The sequence below is a fragment of the Hyperoodon ampullatus genome, assembly GCF_949752795.1.
Source record: "Hyperoodon ampullatus genome assembly, chromosome: 9".
Lineage (NCBI taxonomy): Eukaryota > Metazoa > Chordata > Mammalia > Artiodactyla > Ziphiidae > Hyperoodon > Hyperoodon ampullatus.
In genome coordinates, this window is record NC_136922.1 from 9,799,996 (window position 1) to 9,823,564 (window position 23,569).

The 23,569-nt window shown below is 36.9% G+C and overlaps 1 protein-coding gene across 3 annotated transcripts in view; it reads left to right on the forward strand.

Annotated features, from left to right (window-relative positions):
* The window catches only part of MAGI2 (membrane associated guanylate kinase, WW and PDZ domain containing 2), a gene marked incomplete at both ends in the record, with an annotated part of 1,325,315 nt that overhangs the window by 834,940 nt on the left and 466,806 nt on the right, over nt 1–23,569 (forward strand). For all 3 annotated transcript variants that reach the window (XM_079710838.1, XM_079710839.1, XM_079710840.1), the window contains 2 exons: nt 2,873–3,083; nt 13,408–13,487. In XM_079710838.1, the coding sequence (XP_079566964.1) occupies nt 2,873–3,083; nt 13,408–13,487 (291 nt within the window). The remainder of the gene's footprint in view (nt 1–2,872; nt 3,084–13,407; nt 13,488–23,569) is intronic.

Sequence of the window (23,569 nt, forward strand, 5' to 3'; positions counted from 1 at the left end):
GGTTCATCGTTCCTGTTGTTTTTGGTGTCTGTCCCCAGTGGCTAAAGTGGGTTGTGTAGGTTTCCTGGTGGAGGGGACTAGTCCCTGTGTTCTGGTGGGTGAAGCTGGATCTTGTCTTTCTGGTGAGCAGGTCCACGTCTGGTGGTGTGTTTTGGGGTGTCTGTGGACTTATTATGATTTTAGGCAGCCTCTCTGCTAAATGGTGGGGTTGTGTTCCTGTCTTGCTAGTTGTTTGGCATAGGGTGTCCAGCACTGTAGCTTGCTGGTCGTTGAGTGAAGCTGGGTGTTGGTGTTGAGATGGAGATCTCTGGGAGATGTTCGCCGTTTGATATTACATGGAGCTGGGAGGTCTCTTGTGGACCAGTGTCCTGAAGTTGGCTCTCCCACCTCAGAGGCACAGCACTGACTGACTCCTGGCTGCAGCACCAAGAGCCTTTCATCCACACTGCTCAGAATAAAAGGGAGAAAAAGTATAAAGAAAGAAGAAAGAAAGAGGATAAAAGAAAATAAAGTAAGAAAAATACAATAAAGTTATTAAAATAAAAAATAATTATTAGGATAAAATTTTTTTGAAAAAGTGAAAAAAAAAAAAGAAAAAACGGACGGATAGAACCTTAGGACAAATGGTGAAAGCAAAGCTATACAGACAAAATCTCACACAGAAGCATACACATACACACTCACAAAAAGAGGAAAAGGTGAAAAATAATAAATCTTGCTCTCAAAGTCCACCTCAATTTGGGATGATTTGTTGTCTATTCAGGTATTCCACAGACCAGGGTACATCAAGTTGATTGTGGAGCTTTAATCTGCTGCTTCTGAGGCTGCTGGGAGAGACTTCCCTTTCTCTTCTTTGTTCGCACAGCTTCCAGGACTCAGCTTTGGATTTGGCCCCGCCTCTGCGTGTAGGTCACCGGAGAGCGTCTGTTCTTTGCTCAGACTGGACGGGGTTAAAGGAGCAGCCGCTTCGGGGACTCTGGCTCACTCAGGCCGGGGAGGGAGGGGCACGGAATGCGGGCAGAGCCTGCGCAGCAGAGGCTGGCGTGACGTTGCACCAGCCTGAGGCGCGCCGTGCGTTTTCCCGGGGAAGTTGTCCCTGGATCCCGGGACCCCGGCAGTGGCGGGCTGCACAGGCTCCCCGGAAGCGGGGGTGTACAGTGACCTGCGCTCGCACACAGGCATCTTGGCGGCAGCAGCAGCAGCAGCCCCAGCGTCTCATGCCCAACTCTGGGGTCCGCGCTGTTAGCCGTGGCTCGCGCCCGTCTGTGGAGCTCCTTTAAGCAGCGCTCTGAATCCCCTCTCCTCGCGCACCAGGAAACAAAGAGGGAAGAAAAAGTCCCTTGCCTCTTCGGCAGCTCCAGACTTTTCCCCGGACTCCCTCCCGGCGAGCCGTGGCGCACTAACCCCTTCAGGCTGTGTTCACGCCGCCAACCCCAGTCCTCTCCCTGCGCTCCGACCGAAGCCCGAGCCTCAGCTCCCAGCCCCGGCGGCCGAGCAGACAAGCCTCTCAGGCTGGTGAGCACCAGTCGGCACTGATCCTCCGTGCGGGAATCTCTCTGCTTTGCCCTCCGCACCCCTGTTGCTATGCTCTCCTCCACGGCCCCGAAGCTTTCCCCCTCCGCCACCCGCAGTCTCCGCCCGCGAAGGGGCTTCTAGTGTGTGGAAACCTTTCCTCCTTCACGGCTCCCTCCCACTGGGGCAGGTTCCGTCCCTATTCTTTTGTCTCTGTTTATTCTTTTTCCTTTTGCCCTACCCAGGTACGTGGGGAGTTTCTTGCCTTTTGTGGGGTCTGAGGTCTTCTGTCAGCGTTCAGTAGGAGTTCTGTAGGAGTTGTTCCAGGTGTAGATGTATTTCTGGTGTATCTGTGGGGAGGAAGGTGATCTGCACGTCTTACTCTTTCGCCATCTTCCCTCTTCCGCCTCAGTGAACCATCTTAATCTTCAGACTCAAGTGTTTCTTCATCTTAGGCAACTTATATTCTATTTTTATTGAGTTGTTATATCTTCTCCTTGTGGCCCTTTTCCTCATTCTGGAGCTCATAGCATTTGCATGTTGGGACCCTTGGGCCTGTCCTCCAAACCTTTTCTCATTTCTCTTAAGGTATGTATCTCTTTTAGTTTTTGCTCTGTTGTATTAGTTTTCTATTGCTGCTGTAACAAATTACCACACACCTAGTGGCTTAAAACAATGCATGTTTTTTATCATACAACTCTGTAGGTTAGAAGTCTGACCTGGGTCTCACTGGGTTAACATCAAGATGTCTGAAAAACTGTTCTTTTCTAGAGGCTCTAGAAGAGAATCTATTCTTTTGCCTTGCCAGCTTCTAAAGGCCACCCATATTTCTTAGTTTGTGTTTGGTCCCTTTCTATCTTCAAAGTCAGCAACAGTGCATCTCTTTTGCCATTCTTCAGTAGTCACATCTCCCTCTCACACTCCTCTTCTGCTTTCCTCTTACACTTGTAAAGACCCTTGTCATTAAAATAAGCCCACCTGAATAATTGAAGATAATCCCCCAATTGCAAGGTCCTTAGTTTAATCAGTCCTGCAAATCTTCTTTTGCCATGTAAGGTAAAAATCACACATTCCAGGGCGTAGGGCATGGGCTTCCTTAGGGAGCATTACGCTGTCTGCCACACCTGTGTTGTGAAATGGTCGTCCAAGTTAGTCATCAGCAATAATTAGTTGAAGGATAGGTGAGAATGATGAGTGAAAGGGGAACTCCAATAGGCCTAGTGATAATTTTCAGAGCTGGTTACAATTGTGCTTTTCCTATTAGCCTTCATAGAGCTCATTCCCTGATGAGCATAGTCCACACTCACTCAGAAGTTACAGTGGCTCGGGTGACTAACCATATGCTCTTGTTCTCTCATAGAATCCAGTGAACATGAAGACAAGAGTGCAGGTGCCTCAGGGGAGACACCCTCCCAGCCTTATCCTGCACCAGTGTATAGTCAGCCCGAGGAGGTAAAGGAACAGATGGATGATGCAAAACCAACTAAACCTGAAGAGCATGAGGAATCAGACCCATTGCCTGATAACTGGGAAATGGCCTATACAGAGAAGGGTGAAGTCTACTTCATTGAGTGAGTTTCGCACATTTCTCTGAACATTTCCACAAAGATCATAGTAGTGCATAAATGATGTTGTAAATGGAGATGTGGTCAAAGTATTGAATTTCATTCATTGTGATATTAGCTTCCTTCTTTGTGAGAGAATAAGGGGATAGCACCTTAATACAATTAAAGATCCTAGTTTACAGCTATAAATCAAAGAATGAATTAAACAATACCACTGTAAAATTTGTTGCAGTCATGACTAAAAAGGCAAATCTCCATGTGATGTTATTATTGAATTAGAAATAGTGAACTTGTCATGAGGAAATGCTTACTCTACCCTTCCAAGACCTCCATGTAGTTCAAATGAGATAATCCCCATCTTTTAAATCAAATTGCTGGAAACCTCAACCATCATGTCCAGTGGTTTAATAGGATGCAACTATTGAGAGCAAAATACTTGCTAGTCACAAATGAGAATGTTTTAAGCATTTGACCCTGAGGTCAGGTGTCAATAAAATCATGTGTTTGCATAGTTCATCATACTTATTTTTATTAAATTCCATTCTATTTGTTGCTTACCATTTTTATGACTTGGCAAGGAAAATGAAATGCTAATTCTGAACTCACTAGTGATACATACTCAATCTAATCTTTTCTTTCTTTAGGGACTTTTTTTCCCAAACTGAATTTTTATATATTTTATTAACAACACTGTCTAGCTTTCCTTTTCTTTATCTTCTAGGAGTAGAACAACTTTTTAAAACTCCTAAGTTGATCTCAGCTCAAAATTAAATTGTTAATGTGCATGAGACAATCAAAATGTTCATTAGAAAGAATAAAAACTAAAAATATTATAAATGAACAACAACCCTTATTCCCTCAAAGTTGTAGAAGACTCAAAGAGAAAAATTAATAGAATCTGAAGTTTTCAATGCTGATAGTAGATAAAAATATGTAAACTCTGATTATTTGAGAAACATTAAAACTAGATTCCCTTTCCCAACCTGGAGTGATTTGTGACTTAGATCTCCATAGGCAGAACCCAATTGTGAAATTGAAATGTTACCACATGCCAATATTTAATTCTCACATGAAAACTTTGTAACATGTGACCAAGGAAATACATAACTAGGTAATTACTTGATGCTCTGCTTGACTCCAGCATGGATGAGAAATGCAGAAAATATATTGCCACGATTCACCTTTTGACAAATCTTATAAGTTTTAAAAAAAAAAGAATAAGAATCTCTTGCATATTTCTTATTGCTATAATCAATGACCCAGAGACATCTTTTATCAATTAATTGGAAAAGAGAAAGTCATATAGAATTTTTTAAATATTCAAAAGTATTTATATCAAAAACATAATTTTGTTATTGATAAGCATAGCATAGCGCCACTGCAGACCAGAAGTCATGCATTGGTGTTCAGAACAGGGAGACTGATGACATACACATTTTTATTATATAATACAGGCAGAGTAAGACATTTGGAAGTAATAAAAGAAAACCAGCATGGCAAGTTGATGAAAAAACTGTTTCCTTACAGTGTTTCCAATTGCAATTATAAAAACCTCCTTTTTTATGATTATAACATAAACTTTCCCCTTTTAACTGTGTCAGATTTTGGGATTGTGGAGAAAAAGGACTTCTCGTAAGACAGAAGTTGTGTTCATGATTTATAGTAAATGATGAGGCTCTGTCAGGACTTGGGAGAATCGACCAAAATGACTCTATTAATATTCTAGTCAGTCATCGAGTGTCAGAATCCAAAGATTCATTAGATTTTGTCCCTGCTCTTAAATTTATTGTCAAGCTGGGGAAGAGAGAATAAGAGGAATAGTTAATTAGTAAACAATTGAGTTTTGTGATACTATTCAGAGAAGGATATGCTTAGCGTAGACTTATTAAAAGGAAGCATCCTACGGAAGGTAAAATAACATAGACTTGAAAAGTTGGTAACAGGTAGATAGAGCGCTCCAGGTATAGGAACTGTCATTGCAAAGACCAGTGAGCAGACTGGTAGCATTAGGAGCAGAGATGTTGAGCTGAAAAATTAAGACAAAAAAAAAGGAGACAGTTTGATTTGCAGTGAGAACGCTAATGCTGAGGGAGACTCATCCAGAGGTCAGGGAGAGAGAAGAAGCCTGGAGTAAGGGCTGAAGTGAGCGTGTGCTGGAAAGGTGATTGATGTAAGAGGCAGTGGCAAATGCCTGCTTAAAGAAGTCATTCACAGAACGGAGGCATCCCCTGGCCCACCCTAGCTTGAGATCTGAGATGTCTTGTCTTCCTTCAAAAAGCTTACTTTGACTCTCAAGACTCAGTGCGATAAGCTCAGGTGTCACAGAGCAGGGAGGGATCAGTGTCTTTCTCATCTGGTCCCTCATTTTCACACCATCACAACCTGCGCTGCCTCTTCCTTTCTCACTGACCTGCATTTCACTCTGCTGTACTTTTCTCTCAGTTAATTTTCTCCTGACTGCTTTCACTCTCTGCTCGGGAGTACATCTTTCCTTCCTAACTACATTTGACAAAATCAACGTTTCAACCCACTGTCATCAATCTGTGGGTATCTTTGCTGTTGAATTCATAATGAATTCTTATGTAAATTAACTCTATACTATAAAAGTCCCTTGGAAACAATCTGGTAGAGAAGGGTGCAGGGACAGGAGAGGGACCATGATGGGGCATTAGGAGTTTCTTAGAGACTAAGTCATGATATGTCCCAGAATTTCTGGCCAAGAAACTTAAAAAACAAATATTATTTGTAACATAAAAGTTTGCAGTCCTGAAGCAAAATCATAGTAAAAAAAAGAAAATAAAAAGGGAAAGTAGAGTAAGTTAAGAGGAAGGTAAAACAGACAGAAGAAAAGGTAGAAGAGACAGAAAATTAGAGATTTGTGAGGTAAGGAGAGCTGATGATACCAGTGAAAACTACTCTGGTACAAATACTGCGAGAGTTGCTTAGAGTAATGGAAGTCTCCCCTGGTAGGTAACACGGCCTTATTACACTTTACTGAATCTTGTTTCCAATGGAACAAATATCATGATAAAATATAAAATAAGTGAAATAAAGGAGAAGGACCCTGCAGTTCTGTGTAAAAATTTATATATATATATATATATATATATATATATATATATATATATATATATTTATTTATTTATTTATATACTCATTTCTGAGTAGAAGAGGGGAACTCTACCTATGCTGAAGTGTTCATTTACATATATATTTTTGAAATACACACACATATATGTATATGTATACATACATACATGTATATATGTATGTATGTGTGTATGTGTATATATATATATATATGTGGTGGGGTTTGAGTTAAGGTAATAAATAATTTCAATTTTTGTCTTCCATGCAATAATGTTTTAAAATAATCACTGATTTACTCAGTATTGCAAAGTAGTTTATATCTCAGTACTTTACAAGTGCTGCATTTAAAATATTAGAGGAATTTTTGTCATTGTTCTCAATACTGAACACGTGGGCCAACTGTATTTCCCACACTCTTCAAAACTACTTCCTATGCTGAATAATAAAAGCAGATTCCTTTTATCACTTACAGTGATATTTAATGGGGAAAGGTGAATATCTGAGAAAGTATTTTTAAACAACAGAATTTTAAATGCAGGTAAATGTACTCTTCCAAACATGCTGTAAAGCATTTATAATGTCACATGTTTAGCAATTTTAAAAAGACTTCCAAATTCATAACATTATTTAAAACTAGTAGTTTCCTTAACTCATAATATCTTTTTCATTAATATTATCTTTTAAAATAGACAGTCTATTAATTGTAAATTCAAATTAGTAATAATAGTTACCACATATTGAATGCCTACTTTTTTCAGGCTGTGTTCAGCTTGTTTAACAGTAATAGCTAGTATGTTAAGCATTTACACTTTGCTCATTTAATTCTCACTTTAGGAAGCTGATGAGGCTTACAGAGGTAAGTAACTTGCCCTTGGTCATATAACCAGGAATTGACAAAGCCAAGATGTTTGATTTCATTTTTTCAGCACATATTTATTGGGCACATACTGTATGCTAGGAACTATTTTATTGAACCCTAGGAATATAGTGGTCAACAAAACTGACAAGATTCATGTTTTCATGGGACATACTCTGGCTCCAGGGACCTTGCTTTTAACTAATTTGCCATGGTGAGTACTTTACATGTATTATATCATAACCACCCTATAAAGCATTTGAGGAACCCCCATTTTATAGGTGAGATTCTGAGGCACCCTTGGACAAATTAACATTCCCAAGGTCTTATAGCTTTGTGACCCTGCAAAGCCATTGCCATTATCCCATACTACCTCCAATATATAAACAGGCATTGGCTGAAAAAAAAAACTTTTATAGTACAAATAGTATTTGTTTTATAAGTTTCTCAGCCAGAAATTCATTTTGCAGAGGCTAAATGTTCCATACAGAAGAGCTGCCACAGGATTAATCTGTATTGACATGCTTTGGGAATCCCATTAAATTAGTTCTTTGTTTGAGAGTCAGTTTAGTTAGTGACATACAAGAGACTGCTACTGCTTTGGCAAAAAACAAAACGGCAACAAGAACCTATTTGTTTACTACCAGCTTCCTGAATGGCAGTGAATGCTATGTCATCTTAAATAATAGATATTTTTAAAGCAAGCTTTTGAAACCGAAAATCACATCTGTGAAAAATGTCATGGCTATACATGGTTTCCCCAATCTTTGTAAAGGCTGAATTTGCTTTTAAATTCTAAATAAGACACACAATCTGTTGCTTCTTGTGTTGCTGCATTACCTTAAGTTTTATGTAAATCGCCAATTACCATTTTCAACAAATTTAGAACTTTCATTTATTAAAAGAAGACAAAATATTTGAGAAATTTATTGAAAAGAAAAGGTGTTTTTTGGGTAAAGCCTAATGCTTTCTCATTCTAGGCTCAGCACATACCGATGAGTCATGAAATCTTGTCTTGACTTACTCTCTGTAATTTGTATTACAATAACAGTAGATATATTGAATATTTTTATATGTTTTTTTCTGCACAATATTCTAGTGCAATCTCCAAACAGAAAATAAGTGTTTTAGACAAAACAGTATGCAACAAGTACCCATAATATCCAAAACAATATTTATGATAAAACTGCTTTTAAAAATGTTTTCTAAACATATGAAAGACAATATGATGGCAAACTCATATATTCATATGCTTAATGAAATTTTAGGAATATTATTTAGGAAACAGATAACCACTATAGAGGTTGACAGTGATTTTTTCTGTGGAGTACCAATGTATAAATAGAAAAGATAGTAGCACAATGCAAGTCTTGAACAAAAAAGCTTCTGCTGCTCAGCATCAATTAGATGTATCCAATCATTGCATTTAATAGTTCTTCCTTTTGAAATGATGATCTAGAGGGAAGACAAAATCTTCCAGAAAACAATGTAATCATTCTGAGGATTTTATTGACTATAATATAAAATGGAACCAGTCTATATTCCTCTAAAAACTAATGTTAATTTTTTAAAGTACATAAAATACAGTCAATAATCTCTATGTTATTATTGATTCTGAACCTACGTGACCCCTGTTGGAACTTTAACATCCACATACATCTTGAATTGCTCAGAGGAGTCTAAAATATTTACCTGGGCCTTGTTTACCTTGTTCAAAAGGTTATTCTGTTTCATACCATCAGATATTACTGAGTTCAATCTCTTATTATTCTTCTGAGTTAGTATTTCCCAGGATGAAAATACAGTGTATCAGATAAAGACTGAGATTCAGAATTGGCTTTTTCGGAGAACTTTTAAAATTCAATGTGTTTGTCATTGTTTGAAGTCTGTTACTGTTTTTTAAAGAAAATGGAGCTAAGGAAAGGAGTGTATTTGATAATAAAAGTTTCTTATTCTACTAATCAGATTTCAGTTGATGAAATGTCATCCAGTATTTGTGCAGTAGTGAAAACATTTTGATCATGGTGTCAAGACAAAGGTAGGAAGGAGAGAGGAAAAGGAAACAATGAAAAGAGAAAGGAAAAGAGGATTTGTCTTAAAATTGGGTTTGAATCGAGCCTTATATATACCTAAGAAACCATTATGGAGTTTGAGCCCCAACTGGACAAACATAAAGTAGATGAAAAAATAGAATGGAGGGTAGACTGTGGCATGATCTATGTGACAATTTTGTTTTGTTCCTAATAAACACTCTACTCATTTGATAGAATTTTTATTAACCTAATTCTTTATAACGTCTAAGACCTAATATTCATATGTAGATTATATAAATCACCATTTTAAGACTTTATTCTGGAAAAATACTCAAATTTGATTTTAAGGTGATTTGAATATTCAGGTTTGTAAGGAGAAAATGTTTCCAGTGATTATATCATCACTATGCATGTGCAAATTAATATAATACCTACTAAGTACAAGGCATTCAACACAGTCATTTAATCAGTGATTACTCTTCTCACATAGGAGATAAAGGTCTCAGTTTGTAAACCACTGGCTATGGAGGTGGGAAAAAGATCTCTGATTACCCCCCAAGGGAGTCAAATAAAGCACCTCCGTATCAAAAGCAAAGTTTTAGGTTTAGTATGCCTCTGGTTTCAGATCATAAAAAAAAAAACTTTGGCCTTGGGAATCAGATATGTCTGTTTAATGCTAGCTCTTTCACTTTCATGCACTAGGTGTGTAACCTTGGACAAATTACCTATCTTCTCTCAACCTTCCTTTCTCTATCTGTAAAATGGAGTTAAAAATACGAGCCACAGAGACTCATTAGCATCAAATGAAGTGAGCTGTGAAAGTTCTAGAACAGTCCCTGACAAAGTAGACAATCAGGAAATGTTACAAGATAGTAAGAATAACTTTGCAATGGTGTGGCATGATGTCAGCAGCTTTTCCTGTTGAGGGGAAGCATTTTCTGTATGAGAAGAACGTTTCCTCAAAAAATAAGATATTATTTAATGTGCTGCTTTTGTCAATTTGGCAAAGGCTAAACTTACAAAATATCCAGAAATTTCTAATCATTGCAAGTTAGCCTATCACGTCATCAAGGCCATTTTGATATGAATTTAAACTAGAATTGCAAAGTTGAATGAAATTTCACTTCTGGTTTGCTCCAGTCCTCCAGATAGACTTAGTTTAAAATCAGAAAAGACTTTTGGATAGACCATGTTTTAAGGTTTTCATCTGGATTTTTAAATAGGACAGTTTTACAGCTTGAATAGCCACTGACTCCACTTGATCTCTCACTTTTCATAATCCTCACATTAACGTTATCCATAGAAATACATAGAGTAGTATATTATTATGATTCAAAGTTCCTCGAAAATGTGTGTTCCATTCCTCAGGTAGAAGAAGTTTCTTTGCAAACGTAGCTTCTATATGTGTATGTGTCCCTGTTAAAGAAACTAGTATTGAAATACAAGATTATACAACATTAGCATCTTACCTTCCTGTCATTTGTGCTCCCCACAATTTGGAGAAAAGCAGAAAACTGGTATTCTGCATCTGAATCTACCCTAGCAATGAAAGTGAAAGGAAATCACATCCTCAAACTTGAGGAAGGATAGTACGCAGATTGTGAAAAATCCTTCACCTGTCCCGTTTTACACAGTCTCCTGCCCAATGTTGAATCCTATTTTCAAATGGAATTGTTGAGGTTTAAAAATATATAGTTTAAGGGAAGTGGAAAAGCCACTTGGGCCATTGTCTCCTAAATGCATTAAAAATATCCCCTTTGTAAGGCATCTTGAAGAAGCATGCAAATTACATGCTTGGGAGAACCACTGTTGAAAAATACTGTGCGGTATCTTCATGTGATGTTTGCAACAATTGCTGGAGGTAACTACTACCCACTGTCCTTCAGGATCATTTCAGAGGATCAGCTAAAAATGCTGTTAACTATGAGACTCAAGCTGTCAAAATCTATTAAAGTGACATACCGTTAATGCTAGCTCAACCTAAAAAAACAATCATCCTGTAATGAAATGCTTTATAGAAACTCAGGGAAGCTAGGAAATTCATGCTTCTCTACTAAATTAGCCAGTATTTGAGACCCATGGTGGTGTGGTATAGAAATGGTAATTTGACTCCCTGCGGTGGCTTAGTAATGGTCCCTTCATACTTATCCATAGGTGTGTGTGCTTTTGTGAATATGTTTTAGAAACCTAGAAATGACTTTCCTCCAAAAAGGGGGGAAGAATTTGGAAGAAGCAGATGTGGGTAAAAAGAAGGGAAGTTTATTTTCCTTAGTCACCTCCCAAATTTGTTGCTAGTATATAAAAACATAGACATCAACACACTCTCATACACACACACACACAACACACACACACTTTGAACTGAGGCATGTCTATAAAAAGCATCTTTACAGTGACTTTATTTTTCAAATGGGGGCAACAAGCACTGAACCCAGTGCAACTATCCTCACAACAGGATAGTAGTAACCCCCATTCCGTCCATGGGCATCAAGTCTTTAGTTCAGAGAAAAAGACTAGATGATATTGACATGACTGTAAATGAGGATCAGGATGAGATACTGAAGTACTTTAACATCCTTCTGATAGTCGATAATGAAGCACTATCACAGTATACAAAAGTCACATTGGATGAAAATAAAAGCTAGCATGCTCTCCTGACAATTTATAATTCCACCAAATTCACAGACTTCATCTCATCAGATTATTAGAGCCCTGTTCAGAGGGATCAATCATTGAGGAGTTCCTAAGTTTGAAGAAAGTGATTGGGAAGTATTTTCTCTTTACCCCACATGAAAGTAACTTCTTCAAGAGCAGAAACTTCATGACCCAAGGATATTAATGTTTCAGTTCTCAGATCGGAGATGGCTCTACACTTAGGCAGATGTACTATCATCCAGAAAACACTATTTAAAGAGAGCTGTAACACTCTGGAATCATTTGCCCACTGCCCACCTCAACTCCATCCTTCCTCCTTTCTGCCTTGAAATTCCCTTCATTAAGTAGGCACTTAAACTCTGGAAGCTTGCTATGAAATATGCTTCCTGCAAGAATTTTCTGAACTTTGCTTTAAGTGCAGATTGGCTCATCAGATTATTTAGCTAACACTTGTAGCTCTGATATGATAAAGTATAGTTACATTTCACTGAAGAAAGAGAAGATACATGTGAATTGATATTATAATTTTGACTTCCTTACAACTGTGTTCAAAGATCTCTATTATCTGGCTTTAGTTTATATTTCCAAGCTTTTTTCCCACTTTTTCCTTTCATGTCGCATTCTGACTCTTCCCTATATAAACGTCACTTTTCTACACCTGTGACTCTGCTCATTTCTGAAGCCCTCACAGATGTCACATCCTTGATAAGTTGTCCATTGATAGATGAGATAACTTGAGACAGCTATTTACAGTAAAGATTTTAGCTCCAATGTATGGTTTCGAGTAGTTCTCAAGTAACACATTAGAGTGTGCATTAGAATCACCTGGAGTGCTAGCCAAAGATGGAGATTTTGCGGCTCCACCTCAAAGATTCTGATTTGGTACTTCTATGAGAACTACCAAACTACCAGAATATGCATTGTTAGTAAGTCCACCAGGTGATTCCAATGCAGGTAATTCCAGGACCTCTTTTCAAGACAGTGCTCTAATAATCTTTCTCCTTTGCTTTTTAAATTTCTGGCAAAAGACTTCCCAGAAAACATTTTTTAAAATGAAATTGTCATTAAAAATTATTAATTCCCAGAATTCCATTCCAGAAATGCTAGAGTACAGACATTTTTATCTATCTTCCTAGCTGGATTGAAAGCATTTAGATGGAAGATAGCTAAATATGGGTTAATGAAATTGCTATTAATTACTTGTTGAGAAAATGTAGGAATCCCAAGAACATGCTATAATTTGCATCACTTTTGACTGCCTCTACCAGCTCTGTAGTTAAAGAGTAACAAAACAACCATTTATGAAAGGGCAGGTTTAAGATGAAAATAATTCTTTTGCAAAACTCAGGAAACAGTATCAGAGCCTGCGAACTGTGCTCTTCCAACTGGAGAATCCTGTATTTGTAATAAATTCCTTTTGCTCTGGATGAGTTCTGCATTTTCAATGAGGTTAACTTGGCAACATTCTAGTTGATTTTAATAAAAATAGCTGCTTTGAGGACAGGGAGCTGAGGGTGCCAATTTTACAGCTGCCTTGCACGATTACTCTTACACCTCCTTCAGGGCTACTTAGAACCAGTAAGCAAATTAAGTGTATCGATTGCAATTTTGTTGGTCTAACCCCCTCTTTTTTTTTTCTTAAGGAATAAACTTGATTCAGTATGTGTCTGTTCAGAGTGATCTCTTTTCTTTTCAGCCATAACACAAAGACAACATCATGGCTGGATCCACGACTTGCGAAAAAGGCTAAACCTCCAGAAGAATGCAAAGAAAATGGTAGGTTATTTAAGTTTTTATGGTGTTTTGGCGTTGCACTTTGAGAATGTGTGTTTCTTAAAAGAGGGTCTTGTCTAAAGAAGCCATAATCTGATTGAGACAATTTTAAAGCTGTAATATTTAATGCCCAGATAGGAGAAAGAATTAACTCGGCATTTCAGCAGTGCCATGTGGTTTTCCTTTTTCTCTCTGAGGGGACTGTGCTGGACATCACAGCTCTGTCATCTCTATGGGTTCTGTTTGACTCCTGGCCTGACTTCCCACCACTTACTAGGGAGTTTTTGTTTGCAATATGTCTCTCTGAGGACTCTGATCTTTTCATTGGAATTAAATATGGTGTATAGAGAAAAGTATTGTGGCACTATAAGTAATATTTTATTTTTGTGTTTTGAGGCATAGCATTCTTCTAGTTATTAAGGAATCGGTGATATAAAGATTTATACGTATGGCTTCTTTCCTTTAATCAAACATTTAAATACAACAATTGATTGCATGAATGTGCTGGGTTATCTTTAGTATTTTCCAGTTCCCAATGTAATGACATTAATTTGCTTAAAAATTGACTGTTTTCATCTATGTGAAGAGTTTTTAAAAATAATTTTGAGGATTAGATGAAAGTAAACCTTGTTTTTAAATTAGTAAATTATATAAATGAAGTCTGTTACTGATGATACTTACAAGTTTTTGTAACATTGAGTTTAATGTTAAAAGAGTACTTATAATTCATCTAAAATGATAAATAGTGTATACTCCTGATGATTCATTATTTGACCGTATTCACAGTCTTTATCTGATCAAATTATTAGAGCCTTGTTCAGAGGCATCTATCATTTAAGAGCTCTAAAAGTGAGGAAAGTGATGAGGAGTATTTAAACTTTTAAAAAAGTTTTTAGAAAGTCAACTTTTTAAAAAGTCTATAACTGTAAAAGTCCTTTTATTTTAATGGTAGTTCTGTCTTTCTCAGACAATATCAAGATAATATTGTTCATTCCTATATTATAAGGTAACTGTTCACAAGCTGGTTATACAACTGAGCTAAGTAAAAAATCAGTTTACCAGTTATATGTACATATTTGAGTGCATAAATGTCTAATTTTTATCACTACATATAATTTTATATTCATAGCTATGTCTGTATGCCTTCTGTATAAAAGTATAGGTATATGTGTGTGAATCTTTTACAATTATTTGGTGACCTGAGAATTTTGAGCACAATTAGGTTACATTTCATTGGCACTAATAAGACATATGTTGCAAATTATGATAGGTTATAAATTAAAATGACCTGATCTGCTATATCTGGGAGTTATGATTTACTGATGCCACAGATATAAAACTATATATATATATATATATATATATATATATATATATACTAATTAAAATGAATTCAGTGATTTTGCAGTTCTATACCTGTTGAACTTCTCAGCTGTCTTGTACATTTGAGTTGTTCTTTTCATTATAAAAGGCTATTAAAGTCAAATTTTAAAATCCTGGGAGAGATGTAGGTTTAACATTTTGCATAACTGTAACATTTCAATGTTATCAGTTTTTCCCATATCTGTACTCATCTGTCTTCTCAGCATGGTAGATGCCTAAAATATGATACCAGTACCTGTGAATTCATGTGATATTAAAAAATGAGTCCTAGAATACAGTCTTATAGCTCAGAATGATTTATAACTGGTTAATTACTATTTTTCTTTTTCTACAAAATAAGTAATTCATAGATTTTGTTTCATACGTTACTGGAGTATTTTACCATGTAAACTAACATCTAGTTAGAATGCTATTGTTCCAGGCACATATTTTAAGTTTTCTTACCAAGAAAAGTGCTTTTTGGCCATACTGTTACTTCTGTTTTATTTTTCTTTATATAACATAGATTAAAACTTCTTGTTCAAAATGTTGGATGTGAATGGATTGCTGTTGAGCCTACTCATTAAGACAGGCTTCTTTATATCTATCACAGGTCAGCTCAGATCAAAAAAGTTAGTAGTTTTCTGAATGCTGAAATATGTATAAAATGTATATAAAAATTGTAGAGGCTTAAGATGATAATATCTTTCACTAGCAAAGATTTATCCTTCTTCCACCATGGAGATGGAGTGGAGGCTAATTACCTTAATCCAATCAGAGCTGAGCCAATATGAGGTTGGGTTGAGCTTTGGTGAGACCCGGTCTACCTCTGGTTTGCTTTTGTTCTTAGGGCGTTTGCCCACCCAGAGTTTCAACTAATAGCCTATTGTAGGTCAGCAAATATTTTCTATAAAGGGTCAGGTAGTAAATATTTTAGGCTTTGGTCACCCAGTGTCTTCACAACTACTCATTGTTGTACAAAAGTGACCAAAGTCAATATATAAATAAAGAGTATAGATATATTTCAATAAAACATTGCTCATAGACACAGAAATTTGAGTTTCATGAATTAAAATATTATTCTTCTTTTGATTTTTTTCTCAATCGTTTAAACTTATATAAACTGTTCTTAGCTCTTGGACCATACAAAACATAGGGGCAGGCTGGACTCAGTCCGAGGATGAACCCTGGCCTGGTATATCCATGTGGAGCCTGCCCCTGGGCAGGTTTTGAACACCAATATTTTTTAAATATTTTTCTTCTCAGTAATGCAAGACTACCAAAAATCTGTGGTGCTTTTCAGAGGTTTTAGCTTAGTTTTTTGCCTCCAGACCTTGCATCTTCTGAATTTGACAGATGTCATCATGGATTGATTGGCATGTGTTAGAGCTTTGTCAGTCCCTCAAGACTCTGCAATAGTCTGCTGGTTTCTCTCAACCCCAGTGACGGCCTTCTTCCCAGGCCAAGTCTGGATTCTTTCCACAGCCCAGAATCAACAAAAATCATCTACAACATTCCTCCCTTACCTCTCTAGGATTCTTTCCTCTTCAGATTCTTAGACCATTTTAGATCAGCAGTTTGTTGATTTTTGAACCGTTTTTTCAGCAGTTCTCTGATTCCTTTGTATTGTTTATTTGTTATATTTGATCTAGATTTTCTATGTGTTCTCTTAACCTGCTCACTTCATCCTACCTGGAAGCAGAAATTTTAGTGCAGTAATTTTTAAATTGTACATTTTAGACTTTACTGGGTTGCATGCTATAAATTCTTTATTATCATTATCATACTTAATCCCTCAAGATTGAATTCCATGTTATGTATGTGTGCATACTATTGTGAATGTACATATGTATGTGTGTGTATGTAGATATGGATCTGTAAATGTATGCTTCTTCAGTTCTGTTTATATAGATGCTTGAAGGTAATTACTTAGTCACCTATAATAAGATGAAGTCAAGTAAAAGAGAGATGGAAGGAGGTATCAACTGATTTAAATTATTCTTGGGTGAGAGAAAAAACTAGCAAATGTTTTCTCATTGGCATCAAGGAGGGAAAAGCCACCATGGATAGCTCAGTACAAATACTTATTAAACAACTACTTATTCTGTTGACACTAAAGCAATCATTTTGCTTTTTTGTTTGAAGGATAACACAGCTACTAAACATAAAAACATACTTCCTTCTCTCAAAATATGGTTGAAAATACTAAAGTCATTGTGTTCTGTGCATTTGTCACAGCTCTGTGCATTTTTGGAATTTAAGCACCAGTCTACATGGCAGAAAAAAGTCTCCACCTACTACAAGACTCTAATATTAGGATTTGGGGGAGTGCTGTTTAGCAAGCCAATATAGTCTTTTACAAAATGCCACAGAAATAACAGTTAACTATTAAATAATGTGGATGCAAGATTGGTTGAACTGTATATAAAGCACCATCATATTGTCCCCAGTCCTGAGAATCAGCACTGTGATGTTTGTCTGAGATATTTCCAATCATAAACATCCCAGTGGTTACACATTCCACATGAATCACTGAATTAGGGTCAATATCAAAAGTGATTCAATCCCGGTAGGACTCTTTATAAAGTTGAAAAGTGACTAAAATCAGTAGGACTACAGTATTGTATTCAGGAGAGGAAATTATGTAGGATTTGTTGTCAGGGAAAACTGTATTCCAAATCCAAATCTGTGGGCTGTTAGGCAGGTACTTAATCTCTGGGAGCCTAGGTTTTCTTCCCTGTAAATGGAAATGATATCTATTTCATGCACATTTAGTTTCACAAACAAGAAGGACAGAGTTTGTTGCACCATAGGCTCTAAATAACTGCTTCTTTATTTTCATTCGAGTACCCTCTGAGCCAACAAATTAGTCTCATAGAAGACAACGGGGAAGAAATTCAGAATGGTTGGCCTACCTTAAGAGCCTTTAATTTCTCTAGGGTGTCCTGAAGAGGTAGAAAAGAACAAACCCATGTAGGCAAAACTTATCCAGCTAGCTAATTCCAGCCTAATATTAATAGATGGAAGGTTCCCCCCCTCCATTCTGTTAAACTAGCTCTAAATTTCACAAAGTTATAATTAGAGCTGTATGAATTGGGTGACTTCATTTCTGTATTCTGTATCTATAAATTGTAAGTGAGTTGTTTCATGTTACCATAGGAAAGAAAAATCACATAATCTTAACATTTTTACCTACATGAAAACTGCATTTCAACTTACATTAACTAAAGCTTTGAACTATTACTTAATCTATCTTAAAAAAAAAAAGCTATGTCCGAAATGCTCATGAACAAAGATAGCATAAGCTTTGTTTCATAATATTTATTAAATGGATTTTCTCCAAGATGAGGAGGTTACCTTTCTAAAATAATAGAAAATGCTAATTAATTTCAGGTCATTTCTTTTTTTCAGGTCATTTCTTAAGTGAGTTTTATAGAAATGACAGAAAGATTTGGACATGCATACTTTTATTTTATTTTATTTTATTTATTTTATTTATTTATTTATTTATTTTTGCGGTACGCAGGCCTCTCACTGTTGTGGCCTCTCCCGTTGCGGAGCACAGGCTCCGGATGCGGACACGCAGGCTCAGCGGCCATGGCTCACGGTGGGCCCAGCCGTTCCGTGGCATGTGGGATCCTCCTGGACCGGGGCATGAACCCGTGTCCCCTGCATCGGCAGGCGGACTCTCACCCACTGCGCCACTAGGGAAGCCCCATACTTTTATTTTTATTTGCATAGTTCAGATTGTTTTTCTAGACTACATAATTTATTTCCCTTAAATAGGGACTTTGGCCTACTTTCTCATTAAATTTGTATTGATAATTAGAGCTCCTAATTTCTCAAGATTAAATATGTTCAAATTAATATATCCCTTGAATATTTGTTTTTCTAATCTGATCAACCTGCTAAGATTATATTTGTAAAGTATCTTGAAATTTTTTCACTAGGAAGAATTAATAAAAAACAGACTCTAAAAATATTAACTATTCAAGTACTAAAACTTTAAAGTTGAAAAGATTCATTTATATGCAAATATTGAACTCCTAATGTTTAAATATTATGAACAAACTAATTTGTGTATTTTGTTTCTATACTGATATTTTGAGTGTTTTTGTAAAAAAAAATGAGGAAATTTAAAATATCTTAACAGAAGCAGTTAGTTCTTATTTCACTAACTGGTAATTATTTGTATTACAGTAAGTCCTCTACATATGAACGCGTTCCGTTCTAAGAGTGCGTTCGTAAGACCAATTTGTTTGTAAATCCAACAAAGTCAGCCTAGGTACCCAACTAACACAATCGGCTATATAGTACTATACTGTGATAGGTTTATGATACTTTTCACTCAAATAATACATTAAAAAACAAACAGAAAACATTTTTAATCTTATAGTACAGTACCTTGAAAAGTACAGTAGTACAGTACAACAGCTAGCATACAGGGGCTGGCATCGAGTGAACAGGCAAGAATAGTTACTGACTGGAGGAGGGAGAGGAGGTGGGAGATGGTAGAGCTGAAGGATCATCAGCAGTAGGAGATGGAGGGCAAGCTGCAATTTCACTCTCATCTGACGTTGATGGCACAGGTTCTGGTTCCTTGCTGGATTCAATTCTATCTACCCTCTTGAAAAAATGAGCCAGTGATGTCTGGATAGTAGCTCTTTTTTTCTCATCATAGATGACACAGTAGCACTGGACTGCATTCTGAATGGCTGCTACAACCTTCATGTACTGTTCTACGTTCGGGTCCTGTGCCTCAAAAACTAACAGTGCCTCCTCAAATAAAGAAAAACCCCTTGCCATTTCCTGTGTCATGAATCTCTTTGGTTCCTCAGTTACTTCTGCTTCCTCTTGTCTTTCTTCGTCCTTTCCTTGGGCCTCCAGTTCCATCAGGTCTTCATTAGTAAGCACCTCATGTTGCATAGCAAGGAGCTCAGTGTTATAAGAATGAGCGACATCTACCATCTTTTCACCTCGCTCCACTCTCTCAATTATTTTCGGTTTTGTTTCCATCGTCATCGCTTGGCACTTCTTAGCAGTACCAGCTACATCACCACTGCTTTTATGCTTGCTTCCAGACATCCTGGGCTTGAAATAAAGATACTGTACTACTGTACTCTATATAGTACTACACAGTAAAGTACACAAAAGCACAACCACTTGTAGAGGATGCAAACACATGACAATGTGCACCAGACGTGTGAACTAACTTACGTGGTTGGACATGCAAGCGCAAGTTCACATCTTTGAAAGTTCGCAACTTGAAGGTTTGTATGTAGGGGACTTACTGTAGTCATGATTTTCTATAGCAGCACTTTGAGATATGCTTTATCCAATAATATAGCACCCTTTCCATGATTTCATCCCAAGAGTACTAAGAAAAAACAATATTTTAGGAATATAAATCTTTTGGGGAGGAAATAATATTAATCCAAAATAAATCATATGATAGATATTGCACTGTTGTGCACAGGTACCAGATTCTGGGTTGTTACTGGCTGTCATTTGTTCTATTTGGTCCCATTCTCTTCTGATGGGTTGGTGTCCAAACAAGTAAAGTTTTTAGATGTTTGGAATATCTTTCCTTCCCTAATTGTTTATTTGTTTACTTTCTACCTATTAATATTTACTTCAGCTATAAAGTCGTACCTACAGAAGGATTATGAAATTTTGTCCTCCGTTAGTTCTTGATTTCTCAACTTACATTTATGCTTAGGAATAAGTTGTGTCTTATCCTTACTCCTTGATGCACACAAGTTTAAAAATAATCTTGACATCATTGAATCTGTTCTACACAGTAGCAAAATTATTTTAAATTTTTTCAAAGGTGACTTTTTTTTAAAGCATTATAAAGCCACAGGAAATAACAAAAGGATGACAGGGAGGTCTCATACACCCTTCATGAAGCCTCCCCAACGTTAACATCTTTTTTTTTTTTATTTTTTTTTTTAATTAGTTTCTGCTTTATAACAAAGTGAATCAGTCATACATATACATCTGTTCCCACATCCCCTCCCTCATGCATCTCCCTCCCTCCCACCCTCCCCATCCCACCCCTCCAGGCGGTCACAAAGCACCGAGCTGATCTCCCTGTGCTCTGCGGCTGCTTCCCACTATCTATCTACCTTACGTTTGGTAGTGTATATATGTCCATGCCTCTCTTTCCCTTTGTCACAGCTTACCCTTCCCCTTCCCCATATCCTCAAGTCCATTCTCAAGTAGGTCTGTGTCTTTATTCCCGTTTTACCCCTAGGTTCTTCATGACATTTTTTTTTTTTTTAAATTCCATATATATGTGTTAGCATACGGTATTTGTCTTTCTCTTTCTGACTTACTTCACTCTGTATGACAGACTCTAGGTCTATCCACCTCATTACAAATAGCTCAGTTTCGTTTCTTTTTATGGCTGAGTAATATTCCATTGTATATATGTGCCACATCTTCTTTATCCATTCATCCGATGATGGACACTTAGGTTGTTTCCAGCTCCGGGCTATTGTGAATAGAGCTGCAATGAACATTTTGGTACATGTCTCTTTTTGAATTATGGTTTTCTCAGGGTATATGCCTAGTAGTGGGATTGCTGGGTCATATGGTAGTTCTATTTTTAGTTTTTTAAGGAACCTCCATACTGTTCTCCATAGTGGCTGTACCAATTCACATTCCCACCAGCAGTGCAAGAGTGTTCCCTTTTCTCCACACCCTCTCCAGCATTTATTGTTTCTAGATATCTTGATGATGGCCATTCTGACTGGTGTGAGATGATATCTCATTGTAGTTTTGATTTGCATTTCTCTAATGATTAATGATGTTGAGCATTCTTTCATGTGTTTGTTGGCAGTCTGTATATCTTCTTTGGAGAAATGCCTATTTAAGTCTTCTGCCCATTTTTGGATTGGGTTGTTTGTTTTTTTGCTATTGAGCTGCATGAGCTGTTTATAAATTTTGGAGATTAATCCTTTGTCAGTTGCTTCATTTGCAAATATTTTCTCCCATTCTGAGGGTTGTCTTTTGGTCTTGTTTATGGTTTCCTTTGCTGTGCAAAAGCTTTGAAGTTTCATTAGGTCCCATTTGTTTATCTTTGTTTTTAGTTCCATTTCTCTAGGAGGTGGGTCCAAAAGGATCTTGCTGTGATTTATGTCATAGAGTGTTCTACCTATGTTTTCCTCTAAGAGTTTGATAGTTTCTGGCCTTACATTTAGGTCTTTAATCCATTTTGAGCTTATTTTTGTGTATGGTGTTAGGGAATGATCTAATCTCATACTTTTACATGTCCCTGTCCAGTTTTCCCAGCACCACTTATTGAAGAGGCTGTCCTTTCTCCACTGTACATTCCTGCCTCCTTTATCAAAGATAAGTTGGCCATATGTGCGTGGGTTTATCTCTGGGCTTTCTATCCTGATCCACTGATCTATCTTTCTGTTTTTATGCCAGTACCACACTGTCTTAATTACTGTAGCTTTGTAGTATAGTCTGAAGTCAGGCAGCCTGATTCCTCCAGCTCCGTTTTTCGTTCTCAAGATTGCTTTGGCTATTCGGGGTCTTTTGTTTTTCCAAACAAATTTTGAAATTTTTTGTTCTAGTTCTGTGAAAAATGCCAGTGGTAGTTTGATAGGGATTGCATTGAATCTGTAGATTGCTTTGGGTAGTAGAGTCATTTTCACAATATTGATTCTTCCAATCCAGGAGCATGGTATATCTCTCCATCTATTTGTATCATCTTTAATTTCTTTCATCAGTGTCTTATAATTTTCTGCATACAGGTCTTTTGTCTCCTCAGGTAGGTTTATTCCTAGATATTTTATTCTTTTTGTTGCAATGGTAAATGGGAGTGTTTTCTTGATTTCATTTTCAGATTTTTCATCATTAGTGTACAGGAATGCCAGAGATTTATTTCTGTGCATTAATTTTGTATCCTGCTACTTTACCAAATTCTTTGATTAGCTCTAGTAGTTTTTCGGTAGCATCTTTAGGATTCTCTATGTATAGTATCATGTCATCTGCAAACAGTGACAGCTTTACTTCTTCTTTTCCAATTTGGATTCCTTTTATTTCCTTTTCTTCTCTGATTGCTGTGGCTAAAACTTCCAAAACTAGGTTGAATAAGAGTGGTGAGAGTGGGCAGCCTTGTCTTGTTCCTGATCTTAGTGGAAATGGTTTCAGTTTTTCACCATTGAGGACAATGTTGGCTGTGGGTTTGTCATATATGGCCTTTATTATGTTGAGGAAAGTTCCCTCTATGCCTACTTTCTGCAGGGTTTTTATCATAAATGGGTGTTGAATTTTGTCGAAAGCTTTCTCTGCATCTATTGAGATGATCATATGGTTTTTCTCCTTCAACTTGTTAATATGGTGTATCACATTGATTGATTTGCATATATTGAAGAATCCTTGCATTCCTGGAATAAACCCCACTTGATCATGGTGTATGATCCTTTTAATGTGCTGTTGGATTCTGTTTGCTAGTATTTTGTTGAGGATTTTTGCATCTCTGTTCATCAGTGATATTGGCCTGTAGTTTTCTTTCTTTGTGACATCCTTGCCTGGTTTTGGTATCAAGGTGATGGTGGCCTCGTAGAATGAGTTTGGGAGTGTTCCTTCCTCTGATATTGTTTGGAAGAGTTTGAGAAGGATGGGTGTTAGCTCTTCTCTAAATGTTTGATAGAATTCGCCTGTGAAGCCATCTGGTCCTGGGCTTTTGTTTGTTGGAAGATTTTTAA